Raw genomic sequence first — 23,664 nt, forward strand, 5'->3', positions numbered from 1 at the left:
TAAATCCAGATTGTTACACGTCTATTTCACTGTTTGTTATTTTTGAATCTGGAAAACTATAGCAGTTATTGCTGCTCTATTAAAATTGTGCTCCAGGACAGACAACATTTTATTAATCTAAAACAGCCATATGACACAAATGCAGGATCCACAGTGTGAAAGTGATGATCTGACCTCAGTGTCTCCAGTGTACAGTGTGGATTCTCCAGTCCAGCAGAGAGCAGCTTCACTCCTGAATCCTGCAGTTTATTGCAACTCAGGTCCAGTTCTCTCAGACTGGAGGAGTTTGAGCTGAGAACTGAGGACAGAGCTCTACAGCTTTCCCCTGTGAGATTACAGCCACGCAGCCTGGGAGAGAAATGATGATATATCAGAACACTGACATCTCAAACACAAACATACACACATATAATTTATCCTTTTACTTAGAAGGTTTTGCGTGTACTGTCTCTCTCTCTCTTCCACACACACACACACACACACACACAGAAAAGATGTTTTGATAGAAGTTGGGGAGCGCCGTCCTCAAATTATTGTGATTAAAATCCCCAGCACTGATAAAAGCTCCATCCGGATGCGGTGTTTGCAGCTTGCTAATAAGGGATTCACTTTTTTCCGGGGGTTTAACAATGTTATTGGACGCCAATTATCTCATAAAGTAGGATTTTTATTTGGCTTGGGAATTAAAGTAATCAAACCTGGGCATAAAGTAGGTGGAAGAAAAGATTTATTTATACTTTCCTTATAAACACTTAGCAAGAAGGGAGCTATATTTTTACTGAACATATGATAGAATTCTGATGTGAAACCGTCTGTGCCAGGAGATTTATTTAATTTTAATGATTTAATCGCTTCTTCAACTTCTTTTAAAGTAATGGGAGCATCACAAAAAGCTTGCTCAGTATTACTCAATTCATTTATGTAAGATAATGATTCAAAAAAATCAAGAGCACGTTGTTTATTAAATTTAGATGTATATAAATCATTATAAAATTTGGCACAAAAATTGGCAATGATTTTCTGGTCTTCACAGAGACTTTCATCAATCATAAGCTTTCCAATCAGATTTTTTTTTATTTGTTGCTTTTCCAATCTAAAAAAATAAGAAGAATTTTGCTCACCTTCTTCCATCCATCTTTTCCGTGATCTAACAGATGCTCCCTCAGCTTTTTGTTTGTAAAACTCATCTAATATATTTTGGTAATGGGCAAGTTCAACGTTTTCAGCATCAGATAACAGATTTAGACAGAAGATCTGAAATTTTGTATATTATAATACTTTCGTAATTTTTTTTCTTTTTCGCCAGTTTACTGCTAAATGTTCGTAAAAATTCACCGATTTCATATTTTGCTAACTCCCAATGACTACCAAAATTATTTTCTTTATTTGCTTTTTTCCAATAACTGCAAATTATAAAATCTATTTTTTCCTTTACGTCTTTATAATTAAGCAATGAAACATTTAGTTTCCAATAGGAAGTAGTTCTATGTGCATTAGCAGTATCTGAAAAAGGAATAAATACAGAGATGCATTTGTGATCAGAAAGTGGTGATGGAATAATGCCAGACATAGTATTACTTAAATCTCTAGAGATAAGCCACAAGTCGAGTCGAGACTGCTTTGAAAGAGAATTATTGCACCGTGTAAAACGTTTTTGAGAAGGATGAGTCTCTCTCCAGCTGTCAACTAAAGAAAATCGTTCCATGAACGTCTTTAAATAAAGATTTGAATTATCAGGTGACTTTGGAGGCCATCTGTCTAAGATGTTATCCAAAGCCACATTAAAGTCCCCTCCAAAAATTAAAAAAGGATTTGGGTATTTGGTTAGTAAATTCAAAACCTGTTCTTCCACTTGATCAATAAGTTTTTCCTTCTCTTTTTGTTGATTAAAACCATAAATATTAACAATAATACACAGTAAATTTGAAATTTCTATTACAAGGCAAATATAACGGCCATTTGGGTCACAATCAGAGCGTACAATCTTCCCATTAAACTGATGTTTAAGGATGCAAACACCAGCTGAATGACTTGTTCCATGAGCCGTCCATAAATCTAACCCCCACTGAGATCTCCAAAAGCTACAATCATCTTTGGTGGAATGACGTTCTTGCAAGAAACAAAAGTCCGTTTTAAACTGTTTAAGATAGAAAAAAATTGCTTTCCTTTTTGTAAGGTTTCTTAACCCTCTTGTATTAAAAGAAATTATAGATAGAGACATGAAAAGAGAAAGAAATCTCTAATATGAAAGTAGATAAAACAGGTCTCCAAAAAAGTATTTGCAAAAATACACTCAGAACGATGAGAACAAACAACTCTATAAATTATGTAGTGCAAATCAAAGTGCATATATCTACACCACTGAACAGCCATTTTTCAGAACATAAATAAACGACCCTTATTTTGTAACGCAGATTCAATTACTAAAATAATAGAGTTATCAAACTGATCTTCATTTTTCCACAGGAAACAATACTTCTAAAGAAACAAAGATTATTATTATTATGTTTTAGAACAACAGGCCTTACAAAAAATGTTCCAGGAGTCAAAATATCAAAAAGGTCAAAATCAAAAGTCAAATTAAAATGAAGGTGCATTAATTTGCATTCATTTTACCCTAGACTACCAGCTTCATTCCATAAAAATAAAATAAAACTTCAGATACGTGTCCTGATCACACTTCTTATTCTAAATGAGTTATACTGTATATACAAGTATTTGCTTTTGAGCAGGAAACATACAGACATATTCGATTGTTCAATCTGTAACCTTTGCTATATTCGCTGTTTCAGAAGGAAAATATAAATATTCAGTACAGTTAGCTAGCTAATAAATATAAATATAAATGTTCAGTACAGTTAGCTAGCTAATAAATATAAATATATATATTCAGTACAGTTAGCTAGCTAATAAATATAAATATAAATATTCAGTACAGTTAGCTAGCTAATAAATATAAATATAAATGTTCAGTACAGTTAGCTAGCTAATAAATATAAATATAAATATTCAGTACAGTTAGCTAGCTAATAAATATAAATATAAATATTCAGTACAGTTAGCTAGCTAATAAATATAAATATAAATGTTCAGTACAGTTAGCTAGCTAATAAATATAAATATAAATGTTCAGTACAGTTAGCTAGCTAATAAATATAAATATATATATTCAGTACAGTTAGCTAGCTAATAAATATAAATATAAATATTCAGTACAGTTAGCTAGCTAATAAATATAAATATAAATATTCAGTACAGTTAGCTAGCTAATAAATATAAATATTCAGTACAGTTAGCTAGCTAATAAATATAAATATAAATATTCAGTACAGTTAGCTAGCTAATAAATATAAATATAAATATTCAGTACAGTTAGCTAGCTAATAAATATAAATATAAATATTCAGTACAGTTAGCTAGCTAATAAATATAAATATAAATATTCAGTACAGTTAGCTAGCTAATAAATATAAATATGTATATTCAGTACAGTTAGCTAGCTAATAAATATAAATATAAATATTAAGTACAGTTAGCTAGCTAATAAATATAAATATAAATGTTCAGTACAGTTAGCTAGCTAATAAATATAAATATAAATATTCAGTACAGTTAGCTGGCTAATAAATATAAATATAAATATTCAGTACAGTTAGCTAGCTAATAAATATAAATATAAATATTCAGTACAGTTAGCTAGCTAATAAATATAAATATATATATTCAGGACAGTTAGCTAGCTAATAAATATAAATATAAATATAAATATTAAGTACAGTTAGCTAGCTAATAAATATAAATATAAATGTTCAGTACAGTTAGCTAGCTAATAAATATAAATATAAATATTCAGTACAGTTAGCTAGCTAATAAATATAAATATAAATGTTCAGTACAGTTAGCTAGCTAATAAATATAAATATAAATATTCAGTACAGTTAGCTGGCTAATAAATATAAATATTCAGTACAGTTAGCTAGCTAATAAATATAAATGTTCAGTACAGTTAGCTAGCTAATGAATATAAATATAAATGTTCAGTACAGTTAGCTAGCTAATAAATATAAATATAAATATTCAGTACAGTTAGCTAGCTAATAAATATAAATATTCAGTACAGTTAGCTAGCTAATGAATATAAATATAAATACTCAGTACAGTTAGCTAGCTAATAAATATAAATATAAATATTCAGTACAGTTAGCTAGCTAATAAATATAAATATTCAGTACAGTTAGCTAGCTAATAAATAGAAATATAAATATAAATACTCAGTACAGTTAGCTAGCTAATAAATAGAAATATAAATATTCAGTACAGTTAGCTAGCTAATAAATATATATATTCAGTACAGTTAGCTAACTAATAAATATAAATATAAATATTCAGTACAGTTAGCTAGCTAATAAATATAAATATTCAGTACAGTTAGCTAGCTAATAAATATAAATATAAATGTTCAGTACAGTTAGCTAGCTAATAAATATAAATATAAATATTCAGTACAGTTAGCTAGCTAATAAATATAAATATAAATATAAATACTCAGTACAGTTAGCTAGCTAATAAATATAAATATAAATATTCAGTACAGTTAGCTAGCTAATAAATATAAATATAAATATTCAGTACAGTTAGCTAGCTAATAAATATAAATATTCAGTACAGTTAGCTAGCCAATAAATATAAATATAAATATTCAGTACAGTTAGCTAGCTAATAAATATAAATATATATATTCAGTACAGTTAGCGAGCCAATAAATATAAATGTTCAGTACAGTTAGCTAGCTAATAAATATAAATATAAATATTCAGTACAGTTAGCTAGCTAATAAATATAAATATATATATTCAGGACAGTTAGCTAGCTAATAAATATGAATATAAATATTCAGTTCAGTTAGCTAGCTAATAAATATAAATATAAATATTCAGTACAGTTAGCTAGCTAATAAATATAAATATTCAGTACAGTTAGCTAGCCAATAAATATAAATATAAATATTCAGTACAGTTAGCTAGCTAATAAATATAAATATTCAGTACAGTTAGCTAGCTAATAAATATAAATATAAATATTCAGTACAGTTAGCTAGCTAATAAATATAAATATAAATATTCAGTACAGCTAGCTAGCTAATAAATATAAATATATATATTCAGGACAGTTAGCTAGCTAATAAATATGAATATAAATATTCAGTTCAGTTAGCTAGCTAATAAATATAAATATATATATTCAGGACAGTTAGCTAGCTAATAAATATAAATATTCAGTACAGTTAGCTAGCTAATAAATATAAATATATATATTCAGTACAGTTAGCTAGCTAATAAATATAAATATTCAGTACAGTTAGCTAGCTAATAAATATAAATATAAATATTCAGTACAGCTAGCTAGCTAATAAATATAAATATATATATTCAGTACAGTTAGCTAGCTAATAAATATAAATATTCAGTACAGTTAGCTAGCCAATAAATAGAAATATAAATATTCAGTACAGTTAGCTAGCTAATAAATATAAATATAAATATTCAGTACAGTTAGCTAGCTAATAAATAGAAATATAAATATTCAGTACAGTTAGCTAGCTAATAAATAGAAATATAAATATTCAGTACAGTTAGCTAGCTAATAAATATAAATATAAATATTCAGTACAGTTAGCTAGCTAATAAATATAAATATTCAGTACAGTTAGCTAGCTAATAAATATAAATATTCAGTACAGTTAGCTAGCTAATAAATATAAATATTCAGTACAGTTAGCTAGCTAATAAATATAAATATAAATATTCAGTACAGTTAGCTAGCTAATAAATATAAATATAAATGTTTAGTACAGTTAGCTGGCTAATAAATATAAATATATATATTCAGTACAGTTAGCTAGCTAATAAATATAAATATAAATATTCAGTACAGTTAGCTAGCTAATAAATATAAATATAAATATTCAGTACAGTTAGCTAGCTAATAAATATAAATATTCAGTACAGTTAGCTAGCTAATAAATATAAATATAAATATTCAGTACAGTTAGCTAGCTAATAAATATAAATATTCAGTACAGTTAGCTAGCTAATAAATATAAATATAAATATTCAGTACAGTTAGCTAGCTAATAAATATAAATATATATATTCAGTACAGTTAGCTAGCTAATAAATATAAATATAAATATTCAGTACAGTTAGCTAGCTAATAAATATAAATATAAATATTCAGTACAGTTAGCTAGCTAATAAATATAAATATTCAGTACAGTTAGCTAGCTAATAAATATAAATATAAATATTCAGTACAGTTAGCTAGCTAATAAATATAAATATATATATTCAGTACAGTTAGCTAGCTAATAAATATAAATATTCAGTACAGTTAGCTAGCTAATAAATATAAATATTCAGTACAGTTAGCTAGCTAATAAATATAAATATAAATATTCAGTACAGTTAGCTAGCTAATAAATATAAATATTCAGTACAGTTAGCTAGCTAATAAATATAAATATAAATATTCAGTACAGTTAGCTAGCTAATAAATATAAATATTCAGTACAGTTAGCTAGCTAATAAATATAAATATTCAGTACAGTTAGCTAGCTAATAAATATAAATATAAATATTCAGTACAGTTAGCTAGCTAATAAATATAAATATAAATATTCAGTACAGTTAGCTAGCTAATAAATATAAATATAAATATTCAGTACAGTTAGCTAGCTAATAAATATAAATATATATATTCAGTACAGTTAGCTAGCTAATAAATATAAATATAAATATTCAGTACAGTTAGCTAGCTAATAAATATAAATATTCAGTACAGTTAGCTAGCTAATAAATATAAATATAAATATTCAGTACAGTTAGCTAGCTAATAAATATAAATATAAATATTCAGTACAGTTAGCTAGCTAATAAATATAAATATTCAGTACAGTTAGCTAGCTAATAAATATAAATATAAATATTCAGTACAGTTAGCTAGCTAATAAATATAAATATAAATATTCAGTACAGTTAGCTAGCTAATAAATATAAATATAAATATTCAGTACAGTTAGCTAGCTAATAAATATAAATATAAATATTCAGTACAGTTAGCTAGCTAATAAATATAAATATAAATATTCAGTACAGTTAGCTAGCTAATAAATATAAATATAAATATTCAGTACAGTTAGTTGAAGATGCCACCCTCACTCTGATGGATAAGGTTGGAAAATACTTGGATGTGGCAGATTGTTGTGTTAGGATTTTATTTATGGATTTTTCTTCTGCTTTTAATACTGTGAACATAAACATTTTTTTGAGGCAGCTGGAGGAGTTGCAGGTGCACCAAACCCTTATCTTATGGATTAACAGTTTTTTACGGGATCGTCCACAGCATGTATTGGTAAATGGCAAAACGTCAGAGAATGTGGTTTTAAACACTGGCCTTCCACAGGGGTGTGTTTTATCACCAATTCTATTTTCTATTTATACAAACGAAGTGACCTGTGATAACGATAAATTGACGCTTATAAAATATGCAGATGATATGGCACTGGTGGGATGTGTAAAGGATATTCAGTCATTAGATACTTACCTCAATTTTGTTAATTTTATCACAGTTTGGACAGAGGAGAGTTCTTTGCAGCTTAATGTTAGTAACACTAAAGAAATGTGTTGTGGCGTGAACAATGTACGAGCACTTTGTGAACCTGTGTTAGTTAATGGAGAGGAAGTTGAACAGGTGGGATCTTTTAAATTTTTAGGTGCAGAGATTAACTCCCAATTTTCATTTGATAAGCATTCAGACAATGTTTTTAAAAAGGCTTATCAACGTTTAGGCTAATTGAGAAAACTGAGGAGTTTTAACACTGAAAAGGACGTTTTGATGGCTGTATATAAATCACTTATCAAATCTGTTCTTACTTTTAATATTGTATCCTGGTTTAACTCTCTTTCTGTTAAAAGCAAAAACAAACTTTTAAGGATTATAAATGTGGTGAGTAAAATAATTGGTGAGAGACAAACACCTCTCCCTGATCTCTTTACTGTGGCATTAAAAAGGAAAGCCTCTGTTACTGTGGGAGACTCGTCTCATCCCCTGTATAGTTCTTTCCAGTTACTTCCCTCTGGCAGACGGTATAAAGTGCCTTTAGTGAAAAGGGCCAAGTATAAGAAGACCTTTATCCCAACTGCGATTGGTGTTTTAAATAGGATCTTAAAATGAATTTTTTATGTATTATTATAGTTGTGAAGTGATGTATGTAAAGTAAAGTGTTGTTGTGATGATTATTTGTATTGTTTGTGTGTTGAACCTTTTGTCTAAAGACAATTTTATACCCTATTTGGGATCGACAATAAAGCTTTTGAATTGAATTTAAGTGAAAAAGACAGATTCAGGTACACAAAATACAAAACCATAAATACCACAAATGATGTAAAAATTGGGGGGCTGGATGATTGTTTCTGGGAGAAACACACTGTTGCCTGATAAAGCCACCAGGGGGCGCCGTCATCAGCTGCCTGAACAACCTCAACTGGAGTATTCCTACAGTCACTACTCACAGCTTGTGATGATCGGTCAGTGTATACAGTGAAGTGTATAAAGAGACGTTAACTCACCAAATCACTGTTACTGTGTGTGTGTGTGTGTGTGTGTGTGTGTGTTTCAGTCAGTAACTCACTGTAGTGTCTCCAGTTTACAGTGTGGATCCTTCAGTAGATCAGAGAGCAGCTTCACTCCTGATTCTCCTGGTTTATTGTAGTTCAGATTCAGTTCTCTCAGGTGTGATGAGGTGTTTGACTTCAGAGCTGAAACCAGAGCAGCACAACCTTCACCTGTAATACTGCACCATTGCAGCCTGTAGAGAGATCAACATTTATAGATCAACACACACACACACACACACACACAATCACACACACAATGCTTCGCAGCCCATGAAGTGTGTGTATGAAAGCCAGAAGTAAATCCAGATTGTTACACGTCTATTTCACTGTTTGTTATTTTTGAATCTGGAAAACTATAGCAGTTATTGCTGCTCTATTAAAATTGTGCTCCAGGACAGACAACATTTTATTAATCTAAAACAGCCATATGACACAAATGCAGGATCCACAGTGTGAAAGTGATGATCTGACCTCAGTGTCTCCAGTGTACAGTGTGGATTCTCCAGTCCAGCAGAGAGCAGCTTCACTCCTGAATCCTGCAGTTTATAATTGTAACTCAGGTCCAGTTCTCTCAGACTGGAGGAGTTTGAGCTGAGAACTGAGGACAGAGCTCTACAGCTTTTCCCTGTGAGATTACAGCGATACAGCCTGGGAGAGAAATGATGATATATCAGAACACTGACATCTCAAACACAAACATACACAAATATAATGTTTATCCTTTTAGAAATTAAGCACTTTTTAATACATCCTAAAAGCTCTCTTGTACCTGCACTAATGAAATAATTAAACACACCTGAGTAAATCACAAACACCTGTGAAGCCCTACGTCCCAAACATTATGGAAATGGAGGGAAATGTATAGAAAGTGCTGTAATTTCTACATGGTAAAGCATAAATGTATAAAAATACCACTGATTAAACTCTGAGAATGTGCACTTTAACCACACGTGAATTGTTGGAGTCCAAGTTTAAAACTGTGGCATACAGAGACAAATAAACAATAAATCCTATATGCTACACTGGCATGTGTGTGTATGTAGACTTCTATAGAAAAGATAACAAAGATGGCAGTCCATTATTCTGTTATTCACTATTCATCATCATTATTCATCACTATTTCAGTTTTTTCTTGTGACTAATATAAGCCGTTTTGTCAGTGACATGTCCACAGTATGAGATTTATAAGCATTTGGGAAGCATTTTGTAACAACAGTTACGTTGTGAACCTGTTTAGCTTTATGTCTGGAACTTTTGTCTCTGTGTGAGTTTTCTCTTTGCTTGTGTTTTTGTAAAGGGATCGGTGTTTGGTTGTCATGTGACACGGCGACTCGCTGGGAATCATGGAAATGGGAGTTCTCTTGACGAGGCATTGCACATGTGGACCTGACCGCTGCTTTCATAAATTAACAAGCTATTTGAGGATTTAGTATTTTTCTAAGTTGTACTAGTGTATAAATTAATCTAAAGACAACCCACAATGCACCTGTAGGGGGCGTACATGTGCTCTAACTGATCTTCTGTACCCACAATGCATTTGCAAATAAAATCAGTAAAATATTTTAGTTTATTTTGTAGTTAAATCTGATTATTAACCATCCCAACATTAGTATAGAGTGAAATCCATCACTGATACTTAAAATACAATTTATATTTGAAAGGTTTAAATGTTTAATATTTTGTCAACCTCTTGTTATGCTTCAGGCTTGTTGCTCTACATTTTACTGTTATTAGGTTTATACTATAATAATGACAATCAAATAAACAAAATGTGAAAGTGATGATCTGACCCCAGTGTCTCCAGTGTACAGTGTGGATTCTCCAGTCCAGCAGAGAGCAGCTTCACTCCTGAATCCTGCAGGTTATTGTCACTCAGGTCCAGTTCTCTCAGACTGGAGGAGTTTGAGCTGAGAACTGAGGACAGAGCTCTACAGCTTTCCTCTGTGAGATTACACTTCCACAGCCTGGGAGAGAAATGATGATATATCAGAACACTGACATCTCAAACACAAACATACACACATATAATTTATCCTTTTAATTTAGAAGGTTTCGCGTGTACTGTGTGTGTGTGTGTGTGTGTGTGTGTGTGTGTGTGCGTGTGGGACGGCGGTCTTTTAGATCTGTATCTAAACGTTTCACACTAATTTTGTCCCCATAAGATCAAAACTACAAGAATCTGTGTTAATATTTTCTGTCCTTCTTTGTGTGTGTGTTAAATCTGTATCCACAGTGTGAAAGTGATGATCTGTGGCCATATGTATAAAGCAGCTCAGAGTAAAATTTTAGTCTTAAGTCTCTCAAAATTCTAAGAATGACATCATTTTAGTCTTATTCCTAGACTTAAGAGTAAGTGTGATTCATAAAGGTTCCTAAGTGTTAAGACTAGGTCTCAGCTCCTAAATTATTTAAGAGTGCTCCTAGTTAGGAGGAACAACATGGCAGCAGAGAGGCGGAGACCTCGCACTTTCCAGCAAAGAAAGAAGGTGTTGGAATTATATAACGACAGCGAGTTGATAAAACGATACAGGCTTGATCGTCAAGGTTTTCTTTCTGAATCCATTTTTTTATTAAGATAAGCAACTTTGGTCTTTCCTTTATATAAAGCTGTGAGTGCAATTTAGAATGATGTGATTCATCAGATTAATTACTTAAATAGCATCACATTTGTCATGTGCTGAAACTCGTTATTAAAACTGAGCAAAACTGTGTAAAATAAATGCATGTATTTATTCGTAATATTTTTGGAAATTTTGAAAATAAATTTAAATATTAAAATAATTGTTTTTTAATCATTACTGAATGGTGTCATGCTGCTGTGACTTTCCCCTCGCAGGCTCACTATTGGCTGATTCAGAGGTTGAAGGTGGCCATTTTGGGTGACATCATTGTAGGACTTATTTCACAACAATGTCTCGGTAATATAACAGATGGCTATAAGGCTGTATGCCGCCCCCCTTTGGGGAAGTCACATCATAATTCTATACTATTATACTATAATAGTGTAGTATTATAAAGCATAATACTCTACATCTGTTACCCAAATATCGAGCCAAGCTTAAACGCGAAAAACCGGTGATTAAAGCGATACAACTGTGGACGGATCAGAGTAAAGAGGAACTTAGAGACTGTTTTGATGGAACTGATTGGCAACTGTTCTTTGATGCATGCGATAATGTACATGAAATTACTGACACTGTTACGTCTTATATGTGTTTTTGTGAAAACAATTGTGTTAAAACAAAAACAATTCGAGTATATCCAAATAACAGGTCGTGGCTTACCAAAGATTTTAAAACGTGTCTTAAAGAGAAAAAAGTTGCCTTTTTAAAGGGTCATTATGAGCTAGTTAGAGTAAAAAGAAAGGAACTTATGGGACAAATTAAGAAAGCTAAGTTGGAATATAAGAATAAGATAGACAGTAAGTTATATATGGGTAATGTAAAGCAGGCTTGGGAAGGACTTAACACTATAATGGGAAGAGAGATGAGAAAACCAAGGTATTCCTCACAAAGTGTGTCTTTCGTAGAGGAGCTGAATGTCTTCTTTGGTAGGTTTGATCATGGAGAGTGTAATATTGAGTGTGATAGAGTATGTCTTAATATTCCTACATAGGAGCCTATTGTTTTTCAGGAGTAGGAAATTGCAGCTAGTCTTGCTCATATCAAGCCAAATAAAGCACCAGGCCCAGATGGACTGAAAGGTCGAGTGTTAAAGGACTGTGCTTTTCAATTGACTGGTGTCTTCACTCAGTTGTTTCAACTCTTGTTGAATAATAGGGTAGTCCCTAGTTCATGGAAAGTATCGAACATTATCCCTGTACCTAAAACGTCTAATGCCACTCAATTAAATGATTTTAGACCAATAGCTCTCACGTCCATCCTGGGTAAATGTATGGAAAGAGTGTTAATAAGACATATTCAGGCTCATGTCGTTAAAGACTTGGACTCCCTCCAATCTGCATATAAAAAGGCTAGGGGTACGGACGATGCTGCTTTAACTCTATGTAATCTAGTGGCTGAACAGATTCAGCAGACTACAAATTATGTTCGAATTCTATTTATAGATTTTAGCTCAGCTTTTAATTCAATTAAGATCCATGTTCTTTTACAGAGATTACTTGATTTAGGAGTGAATGGTGGTCTTATCTGGTGGATTAGAGATTTTCTTGTGAATCGTCCACAAAGAGTGCTCGCTAATGGTAGAGTGTCAAAGACAATTATTATAAATACAGGAGAACCACAGGGAACAATCTTATCACCCTTATTATTCTCATTGTACACAAACGAATTTAATATTCAAGATCCACATCTTAGTTTACTGAAATATGCAGATGATATGGCACTTGTTGGCCTTTTGTATACAGGTGGAACTGGAAGAGATGAAATGTATCATAGTTATATAAATTCCCTCCAAAACTGGCGTCAATTGAGTGCACATGAGATAAATGTGAATAAAACTAAGGAGTTAGTGATTAGTAGAAATAAAAGTGAAGTTCCTGAACAATTACAACCTTTGATACTCAATGGACACCGAGTGGAAATGGTTACTAGTTTTAAACATTTGGGAACATTTATAGATAATCACCTGACTTTTGATGAAAATGTTGACTATATTTTTAAAACGTCAATGCACAGGTTGCATCTTATAAGAAGGCTGAAACATTTTGGTGTGAGCAAGCATATTTTAGAGATGGTTTATAAGAGTCTTGTGGAGGGTATTATGTCTTTCAATAGGGTTATGTGGTATGGAAATGTGAGTGCTAAAGCAAAGCAAAAATTGTTCAGGGTGGTTAATATAGCTAGTGCGATTGTAGGAAAGACTCAGAAACTATTAAATGATATTTATACAGCTAAAGTTAAACAAAAAGCTGTAGTTATTAGAGAGGATTCACTACACCCTTTGCACTGTCAGTTTCAGTTGTTGCCATCAGGGCGACGTTTTAGACAACCTCGGGCAAGTAAAAATGTGTATCAGATGTCATTTGTGCCAACTGCAGTTAGAATTTTAAATGCTGAGACATGAATATTAATATGTATGCAGATATATGTACATGTGGGAATGTATATATGTGTATGCTAAAGGGAAATGTTGAGTCAATTGTATTGTATGGTATTTTATTCCATCTTACCTTTTAGAGTTGTTATGTAAGTGTCTTTTATTGTATTGGTCTTGTTATAATGTGTTGTGAAGCCAAAGACAAATTTCCATTTGTGGACAATAAAGGAAGGAAGGAAGTAAGTGATTAAATGCCACCTCAGTCAGCACTTAAGAGTCAGTCTTAGACTTTGCTGAAAGTTGCTTTTAGCTTCTTTATAAAAAGCACTTTATAAACTCTTTATGAAAAGCAAGTCCTACTTTTTACTAAGAATTTTTTTACACTTAATTCAAAGCTTAAGTCTATTCTTAAGAGCATTTCTGAGAAGTTTTATACATACGGCCCCTGACCTCAGTGTCTCCAGTGTACAGTGTGGATTCTCCAGTCCAGCAGAGAGCAGCTTCACTCCTGAATCCTGCAGGTTAATACTGTAACTCTGGTCCAGTTCTCTCAGACTGGAGGAGTTTGAGCTGAGAACTGAGGACAGAGCTCTACAGCTTTCCTCTGTGAGATTACAGTTCCACAGCCTGGGAGAGAAATGATGATATATCAGAACACTGACATCTCAAACACAAACATACACAAATATAATGTTTATCCTTTTAGAAATTAAGCACTTTTTAATACATCCTAAAAGCTCTCTTGTACCTGCACTAATGAAATAATTAAACACACCTGAGTAAATCACAAACACCTGTGAAGCCCTACGTCCCAAACATTATGGAAATGGAGGGAAATGTATAGAAAGTGCTGTAATTTCTACGTGGTAAACCATAAATGTATAAAAATACCACTGATTAAACTCTGAGAATGTGCACTTTAACCACATGTGAATTGTTGGAGTCCAAGTTTAAAACTGTGGCATACAGAGACAAATAAACAATAAATCCTATATGCTACACTGGCATGTGTGTGTATGTAGACTTCTATAGAAAAGATAACAAAGATGGCAGTCCATTATTCTGTTATTCACTATTCATCATCATTATTCATCACTATTTCAGTTTTTCTTGTGACTAATATAAGCCGTTTTGTCAGTGACATGTCCACTGTATGAGATTTATAAGCATTTGGGAAGCATTTTGTAACAACAGTTACGTTGTGAATCTGTTTAGCTTTATGTCTGGAACTTTTGTCTCTGTGTGAGTTTTCTCTTTGGTTGTGTTTTCGTAAAGGGATCGGTGTTTGGTTGTCATGTGACATGGCGACTCGCTGGGAATCATGGAAATAGCCGTATTTCCTCGATCTTATTAGCCAGAGACCGTACAGTGGCAGGGAAGATGCTCGGTAGCGTTGGACGATGCGGGTTGAGCTTTAGCTTTAGCCCGCAGGCCGCCCCGCTTACCCCGGCTTTGTTTACGTTCGCGACGCCGGCGACGGGCACTTCCTGTCGGACTGGCCGCTCACTTGAGTCCGAGGACCGGAGTGTCTCTGATGGTAGCAGATGGAAGTTGAATGTCTAGTAGATTTTGTCGGCTGTATAAAGTGATCGCAAGGTTGTGACGAACAACCAAGCTTAACATAACTGGTCTTCAAGATGCCTCTGACAACCACAAACCTCAGATTAAAGCCAGATTTTCATGATTCTGGTTCACTCACAAAATCGAGGCATAAAATCAGTGCAGTGTGTAAACATCAGCAGGATGTAATGTCACACAGAGCAGCACAAAGTCAATGTAAAAACATGGAAATGTAAAAACCAGCATTGCCAACTATTTTCAATGGAAAGTAGCTAAATGTCGCTAAATGTCGTCATGCGTCATTAGCGTATTAATGACGTCATCACGTCGTATCTGCACTCTGCCGCTGCGTAATGTCGGCACTTCATAACTGTTTTCTCCCCTAATCCGTGCTCACTAATTTAATATAAATATATAGCCGAATGTCCAGTAAAGCTGTTCTCAATTACATATTTTCTGTCAGTCACCCAAACAGAACTTACTACATGTTAACCAGAAGTTACTTCCACAGCACTGATAAAATTCCGGTGAACCACGACGTCGTTGGACAAAAACCACTCGACATGTAAGTTAAAGACAGCATATGTGCTGTGATATTATCAGTTCTGTTTACGTGGACAATGAGAACTCATAGAGAATGTGTTCTGCCACACAATATTTTGCTTGTTCTCTCACAGTGTAGGCTACAAGTCACAACAATGATATTCAGTTTCAGTCAGGGACGTTAGTGATCATCTGCCCCTAGAGGAGAAACCTTTGGTTCAATTATTTGCATATTTACAAACGAACTATGTGCATATTTACAAAATAATATTAATAATAATAATAATAATAATAATAATATTATAATAAAATACTGTGCACATTTACAAACGAACTATGTGCATATTTACAAAAAATGTGAATACTAAAAACTGCATTTTAATCAACAGATTGAAATTGTCATAAAATGGAGTCAATCTATGCTCAAATACTCTATTATTATAATATGATAATTTAACTGAACGGAGATAACGAACATTACATACATAGCAAATGAAAAAGATTTAAAAAAATTTTTTTTTTTTTTTAAGTCAGCCTGCCTCACAAAACCAAAGCAAATTCATTGTATGTGAAAGAAAAACATTATTTAACAACTTTTGTGATTCTGATTCCAGATCACTCCATGAGAATGCTGAGACAGAATTCGTCATCATCCACAAGATCCATACCCTCAGTGCTCTCCTCCTGTGGGGTGATATTGGATGCAGAGGATGAGCTAGAACCTGGACAGGACTTAAATGAATAGGCAGCTGAAGTGCCAAAGAGCTGCAGCACTTTATCAGGCAGTTTGTGCTCATAACATGCATCTCCAGCCAACCTCAAACCATATCTAATATACAGAATAGAGCTGAGGGTCTGCAGGGACATGCGGTTCCTGAGTTTGTTTGTAATGACACCCATTTGACTGAACAGCCTCTCTACCTCAGCATTTGAGTGTGGGAGGGAGAGGACAGAAACTGCAACAGAAGCCAAGTCTTCATATGGGTTTATGCCTGCTGAAGCTCTATACTTCTTAACTTCAGCCCAGAATGCCAAAGTGTTTGTTGTTTCCTCCCATTTCTGAAGGTGAATAGACCTCCACTGATTAATAGTTTTATCAGTTGTGGCCGGGCAATATCCTAACAGGTCTGCAAGTTTTGCCATGTCTGTAAGGCTCTTGTTGTGGTTTAGTGTCTCCCCCACATGCAACAAAGACATGTGCTGCAGTATCTCCATATTATCTGGGAGCCTTGCTCTCAATTCATTTGCTAAGGAGATGGTGTAGTTCACACACCTTCTTCGCACACAGTCCTCCTCCTCGGGAGAGAGGTTCAGCTGTGCTGCCTTGGACTCAAATATATAGCCAAGATATGGTTTGGGAGAAATGTGTCCCTCTATTGGCTCTTTAAGGACATCAATTTTTGCCATCGGATTAATGACTTTGCTGCAGACAGACTTTATAAGCCTCATTAAACAGTCAAGCAGCTTGAGCGGATCCGACTGTTTCCCCCTCAAAAGCCTTAACAGCAGACTGCACCTCACTAATTATAGATTTTAAAAACTGAGATACAGGAGGTTCTGTGGGTCACTGTACATGGAATGTAGAACATCTGCCATGTAACAGTGCTCACTCAACATGGTGAGACTGAAATGCAATTTTAACTCCTCCCACTGATCCAGGATTCTGGACATAGCAGGCTCTATGGAAAGCCAGCGTGTGGCAAAGACCTTTGTTATCAGTAAAGGCTTCTCCCCACAGTTTATTGTCTGATAGACGGCCTTGTATGCCTCTCTGCGCTTTGGAGAAATAGAGAACCAATTATAGGTTTCTCTAACAAGACATTCCACGCTACGTGGAAGAGTGTTTTTGGAGGCAGAGCTTACAGCTAACTGTAGCGAGTGACACACACAGCGGATAAGGACTAGATGTTTTAAGTCACTCTCCTCCCTCACAATTTTGTGCACACCATTGTACACTCCTGTCATTACAGATGCATTATCTGTGCCAATGCCAAGCAAGTTCTCCCTCTTGAGACCACACTTCCCAAGAAAATCTAGAACTGCTCTGGCTATTGTTCTAGCATCCCCTCCCTCCAGCTCAACAAGGCCTAGGTAGGTAGCCACCACATTTGCCTTGTCCTCACTAAAATACCGAATTACAATCCCAAGGTGCTTTGAGACACTTACATCAGTGCTTTCATCAAGAAGGAGGCTGTATTTGCTGTCACCAATATCAGCCACCAATCTTTTAAGGAAATATGGTGCCAACACCCCATGGATCATTTCAGTACACTTGGTACGGTGCATCCGAAAATGTTTGGCTGCACTGGAATCTGGAAAAGCAGCTTTGCATGCTTTACCAATGTGGTCACAAGAGAGAATGGAGCAGTGCTCTGCTATAGCCATTGCCATTGTTGCCTCTGCCTGTTTTAAAGAGTCAGTGTTTTTTGGACAAAATGGCAATGTAGATTGCTTGGCTTGATTATAAGGCTTGGACTTTTCATTGTGCTTCTGAGTTGATGCATGCTTTTTAATGTCAGATAACTCGGCACAAAATTCTGTCTTGCAGTACAGACAGTAAGCCCTTGTGTCATTGCCCACATAGAGCTTCAGCCACCCCTTAAATTCAGGGATCAGCTCCCATTCTTTTCTATAGTTTTGGGAATATATTTTAGAGTGTGACATGTTACATGTGACATGTTAATATTTGAATGTGTGTAATGTTCTAGCCGTGTGTGTATATGTATTTATATTTGTATTGTGTATGCACTTTTTATATTTGTATTATGTGTATATGTTTTTTATATGTGTATATGAGTTTAATGAAGTTTATTGTTGTGTTTGAATAAGTACAGTGTACAGTCTCTAGATAAACTCTCTGAATTCACTGAGTTCAAAAACTGGAATGAACTAAAGCCCTGTGGTAGTGAGTAATATAAGTGCATGACAAGAATAAACGGTCACAATAATTTTTCAGATTTAATACAAAGGAGAAGCTGGTAAGTGATTGGTCTGTGGCAACACAGTGTGCACATGCGCAGTTCATTCTCATCTATGTCAGCTGCTGTGCGGTCAACGGAATGCGCTGCTCGTCTCTCAGCCACTCACTGAACAGAGGAGACGCACAGAGGGGTGTGACTGCAGCAGGGAAGCAAGACCTCGTGCTCGCGCAGGACAGTACTGGTGACATTTGGAAAGTTGCTAAGGTTCGTCCAAAAGGTCGCTAGATTTGTCACTAGTCGCTTTTTTGGAAAAAAGTTGCTAAAGGGGTCTGAAAAGTCGCTAAATCTAGCGACAAAGTCGCAAAGTTGGCAACACTGGTAAAAACATGGAAATGTAAAAAGGGACGGGGTTTGAATGAATTTTCTTCCCATTAAGAATGGAGTGTGTTAAATTAGAGAGATGCATGTGTCATTGTAAAGACCATCATTTTAGTTTTATCTGCATTTAGAAATAATTTTAATGATTTGAATTGGGATTCTATTCCCTTAAAAGCTTTCTGAAGTTTATTTATCACTTCAGCAAAAACAGGAGCACAGCAATAAATAACATCATATCATCAGCATAAAAGTGCATATTTGCATAATCAACTTTTCTTCCTAAATGATTTGTATAAATAAAGAATAAAAGTGGTCCCACTGTTGCACCCCTTTATGGACAGACAACACATTAGAAAACAAACCATCAGCCTGAACACAGAGTCCTATCCAACAAATAATGTGAAAACCAAGTAACAGCTCGACTGGACAGCCCTGAGTCAGTCAACCTCTGCAGCAGAATAGAACGGTCAACGCTATCAAACACCTTCCACATATCAATGAAAAGTCAAACACAGTGTTGTTTCTCGTCTAAGGCCGTGACAATATCATTAACTACTTTCACAGCAGCAGTAGTTGTGCTATGGCGTTTTCTAAAAGCAGACTGGTATTCATGTAGTCATGTATTCACTCTATAAATGTTCCTTTAATTGTTCGCTTATTAAAAGTTCTAGTGTTTGGGGAAGAGCTGATCATTTGGGTGTAGGCCTATAGTTATTAAGATGACAGGGTTCTCCACCTTTTAGCAGCAGGAGGTTTAAGAAGTAAGCATCTAAACCATCGGGGTCTGCAGATTTTCTAGGATTGAGTTTTTCACTATAAAATACAATATTCATGCTATATCGTGCAGTCCAGACCTGCCGTTAAAACAGTGTATGTATATTTGTGTTTTTATCAATTAAATTAACTGTATATATGTACTAATTATGTATTATCACATTTCAAGCCAATGTGTGTTTAATGGGTTGAAACCTGACTTTTCTGTCATGTTTTTCTCAATAAATTAATACATTTTCTCTCTTTTACTGTTATATCTTAGATCTATATATATATTTTTTATGCACATTTTACCTTATTATGATTGTTTTGTGTTTTTAAATGAATTTGCCTTTGAGTGTTGAATAAATTCAAAGTTAAAACAATCTTATTTTCCCTCAGTAATTAGATTTGGTATTTAAATGTACAAAGTTAAGCAGAAAAAAGCACTTAACCAAAGAGAAAAAATAGCTATTTATTTAATGATGCTCTCCTCAATACGCTCCCTCATTCTCCTTACATACAGAATAACAGTGAACTGATTAGAGTAATTAATGATAAGCATTATCCTCATCAGTGCAGCATCATTAGTGTTCATTTAAAATAATAAATACTACATTTAGGTAGTTAGGAATACATTTATGAAATGATTTTAAAATTACTTACTTAGCTTTTCTGGATGCTTTGACCACTGGCATCAGCCTCAGAAGACATTCCTCTGATCTGTCATATTTCCTCAAATCAAACTCATCCAGATTCTCGTCTGAGTTCAGCAACACAAACGCCAGAGCTGACCACTGAGCAGGAGAGAGTCTGACTCCCCTGAGACGATTGTCATCTTTACCTTTCAGGTAATGCTGTACTTCCTGCACTAGAGAATGATCATTGAGTTCATTCAGACAGTGGAACAGATTGATGGATTTCTCTGGAGATGGATTCTCCCTGATCTTCTCCTTGATGTACTCGACTGTTTCCTGTTTGCTGTGAGAGCTGCTTCCTGTCTGGGGAATTAGGTCTCGTAAGAGAGTCTGATTGGACTCCAGTGAGAGACCCAGAAGGAAGCGGAGGAACAGGTCCAGGTGTCCATTCTCACTCTGTAAGGCCTTGTCCACTGTACTTCTCAGGAAATCAGACATGTTTGATTTGGTTAAAAGACCAAACCAGGTTTGATGTGTTGCATTCTTTTTGTTAATGAAAGAGAGAAATGCGTATAAAGCAGCCAGAAACTCCTGAACACTCAGATGTACAAAGCTGAACACCTTCCCCAGGTGAAGCCCAAACTCCTCTCTGAAGATCTGGGTACACACTCCTGAGTACACTGACACTTCTCTGACATCAATGCCGCACTCTCTCAGGTCTTCCTCATAGAAGATCAGGTTTCCTTTCTCCAGCTGTTGGAAAGCCAGTTTTCCCAGTGCCAGGATACTCTTTCTGGTCTTCCGTGGATCAGGGTCACATTTCTGATGGTACTTTTGGTCCTTGTGTTTGATCTGAAAGATCAGGAAGTGTGTGAACATTTGAGTCAGAGTCTTGGGGATCTCTCCACTCTCTGCTTCACCCAACATTCTCTCTAGAACAGTGGCTGAAATCCAGCAGAAGACTGGGATGTGGCACATGATGTAGAGGCTTCTTGAAGACTTCATGTGTGTGATGATTTTATTGACCAGGCTCTGATCACTGATCCTCTTCCTGAAGTACTCTTCTTTCTGAGGATCACTGAACCCTCTTACTTCTGTTACCTGGTCTACACACTCAGGAGGGATCTGATTGGCTGCTCCAGGTCGAGAAGTTATCCAGAGGAGAGCAGAGGGAAGCAGATTCCCCTTGATGAGGTTTGTCAGCAGAACATCCACTGAGGCTGACTCTGTCACATCACACAAACTCTCATTGTTCTGGAAATTTAGAGGAAGTCGACACTCATCCAGACCATCAAAGATGAATATCACTTTGTGAATATTACAGTCTATTAATTGTAATTCTTTTATTTCTGGGAAAAAGTGATGAAGAAGATTCATCAGACTGAGATTTTTCTGCTTCATCAAATTCAGCTCTCTAAAGGGAAGTGGAAACATGAAGGTGACGTCCTGATTTGCTTTTCCTTCAGCCCAGTCCAGAATGAACTTCTGCACAGAGACTGTTTTTCCAATTCCAGCAACTCCTTTAGTCAGCACACTTCTGATGGACTTGTCTTTAAAGAGCTGATTACATTTGATGGGTGTCTCCTGTGTTGCTGGTCTCCTGGACGCTGTCTCAATCTGTCTCACCTCATGTTCATTATTGACGTCTCCACTCCAACCCTCTGTGATGTAGAGATCTGTGTAGATCTCATTCAGAAGTGCTGAGCTTCCATGCTGTGAGATTCCTTCATTAATTCTTTTACATTTCTCTCTCAGTTTGGATTTGAGTTTTCGATGGTACACGACAAATCCTGATAAAAAGAAGAATACAATGTAAACTCTATGATCATCTCTGTTGACTATTGATATTTTCATATCTGTATAGCATGTAATGTCAGAACTGATCTGTTATTATATTCTGTTGATAAAAGCACATCATTATGATGTGTTTAATAAATTTACAGCAGTTTCCTTCCTCTAAAGTTAAAGTGATGTTATAACCCCATGAGCTCTTACTGTTCTGCAGTGTGTTAGCGAGATCTGTGTGGTTCATGTTCTTCAGGACGTGCAGTGTGATCTTCAGCGCTCCCTCTCTGACACTGCTCTGATCCTCCTCATCCTCCACCTCCCTCTCAGAGCATGCTGGGTAATCTGGACTCAGGAGCTTCTTAAATTTCTTCAGCTCCTTCTTTAACAGAGTGATGACTTTATGCTCCAGATCCTGATTTGAAACAGAAAGAAAAAAAAATACAAAAACACCATAATGAAAACTTTATTTTACTCAAAATATAAAACTACATTTTTCTATGATTAATCATAAAGCTTCTACAAGCAGATGTAATAAATAAAAAGGTTTTGCACTAAATACAGCTTTAGGATTTTAAAATCGTGTATTCCAGGCCTATTCAATAGGTGGCATCCAGACAAACTGGTTTCAGCTGAGGGCACAGACGAGCAAAATAATGAAGGAGAGTCATGGAGCATTTCTATGTGTTTGAAACCAATGAGGAAAACACAATACACTCGCGTTCTCTCTTAGTGCTGCTCAGTATTTTGTTCTGTCACATTGCAGTGAGAGTGGAATAGGTGTAATGATTACTCAAATCTCTGGCAGCAGACAGATAGACATATTAATTAAAATGCTGGGATTAGTAAAAGTTACACACACACACCTTGAATATGGCCTCCAAATGACTCTTCTCTGTGATTTTTGATTTATTCTTCTGCAGTCTATGAACAAACAAAACACTTGTTAAAAGTTTAACAAGGACTATAAATCATATTCATAACTACAAACACAAACCAGTGAATACACAGATATTTGAGAGATGTTTGATTATGAGAGTGTGAGTGATAAAACACTGCACTCATACATTAAACTGTCCTCACCTCAGATCAGTAGCACAGTCTGTGTCTCTGAAGTATATTGGACGATTCATTGACGCGTCACTCTTCATGGACACACAGCTGGGTTCAGGTGAGTCTGATCTCTCACCCTGAATCAGACTAAACACACACAACCACTGCATCATTATTACTGTTCTGCAGCAATACTGAATAATTCAACTGTAGTTAAAATCTGATGATATTCCTTATTAACACTGATACGATTCTTTAACCTTCATACTTTATCCAGCTACAGGGACAACTTGGGGTTAGACGTGTTGCTCAGGAGCTTAATGTCACTAATCATCAGCTGGTTTTGAACATCTTGAGACA

At 34.7% G+C, this 23,664-nt stretch overlaps 1 protein-coding gene across 1 annotated transcript in view; it reads right to left on the reverse strand.

The window, feature by feature from the left end:
- LOC117597395 (uncharacterized) overlaps positions 1-23,664 on the reverse strand; it is a 273,283-nt gene that overhangs the window by 248,630 nt on the left and 989 nt on the right. Inside the window, exons 4-12 of the mRNA XM_053235527.1 lie at positions 23,335-23,451; positions 23,118-23,175; positions 22,462-22,666; positions 20,495-22,256; positions 14,124-14,300; positions 10,466-10,639; positions 9,147-9,323; positions 8,690-8,866; positions 175-348 (exon numbers count right to left, since the gene is read on the reverse strand). Coding sequence (XP_053091502.1) covers positions 175-348; positions 8,690-8,866; positions 9,147-9,323; positions 10,466-10,639; positions 14,124-14,300; positions 20,495-22,256; positions 22,462-22,666; positions 23,118-23,175; positions 23,335-23,451 — 3,021 coding nt within the window. The remainder of the gene's footprint in view (positions 1-174; positions 349-8,689; positions 8,867-9,146; positions 9,324-10,465; positions 10,640-14,123; positions 14,301-20,494; positions 22,257-22,461; positions 22,667-23,117; positions 23,176-23,334; positions 23,452-23,664) is intronic.

This window comes from Pangasianodon hypophthalmus, chromosome 1 (genome assembly GCF_027358585.1).
Source record: "Pangasianodon hypophthalmus isolate fPanHyp1 chromosome 1, fPanHyp1.pri, whole genome shotgun sequence".
Taxonomy (NCBI): domain Eukaryota; kingdom Metazoa; phylum Chordata; class Actinopteri; order Siluriformes; family Pangasiidae; genus Pangasianodon; species Pangasianodon hypophthalmus.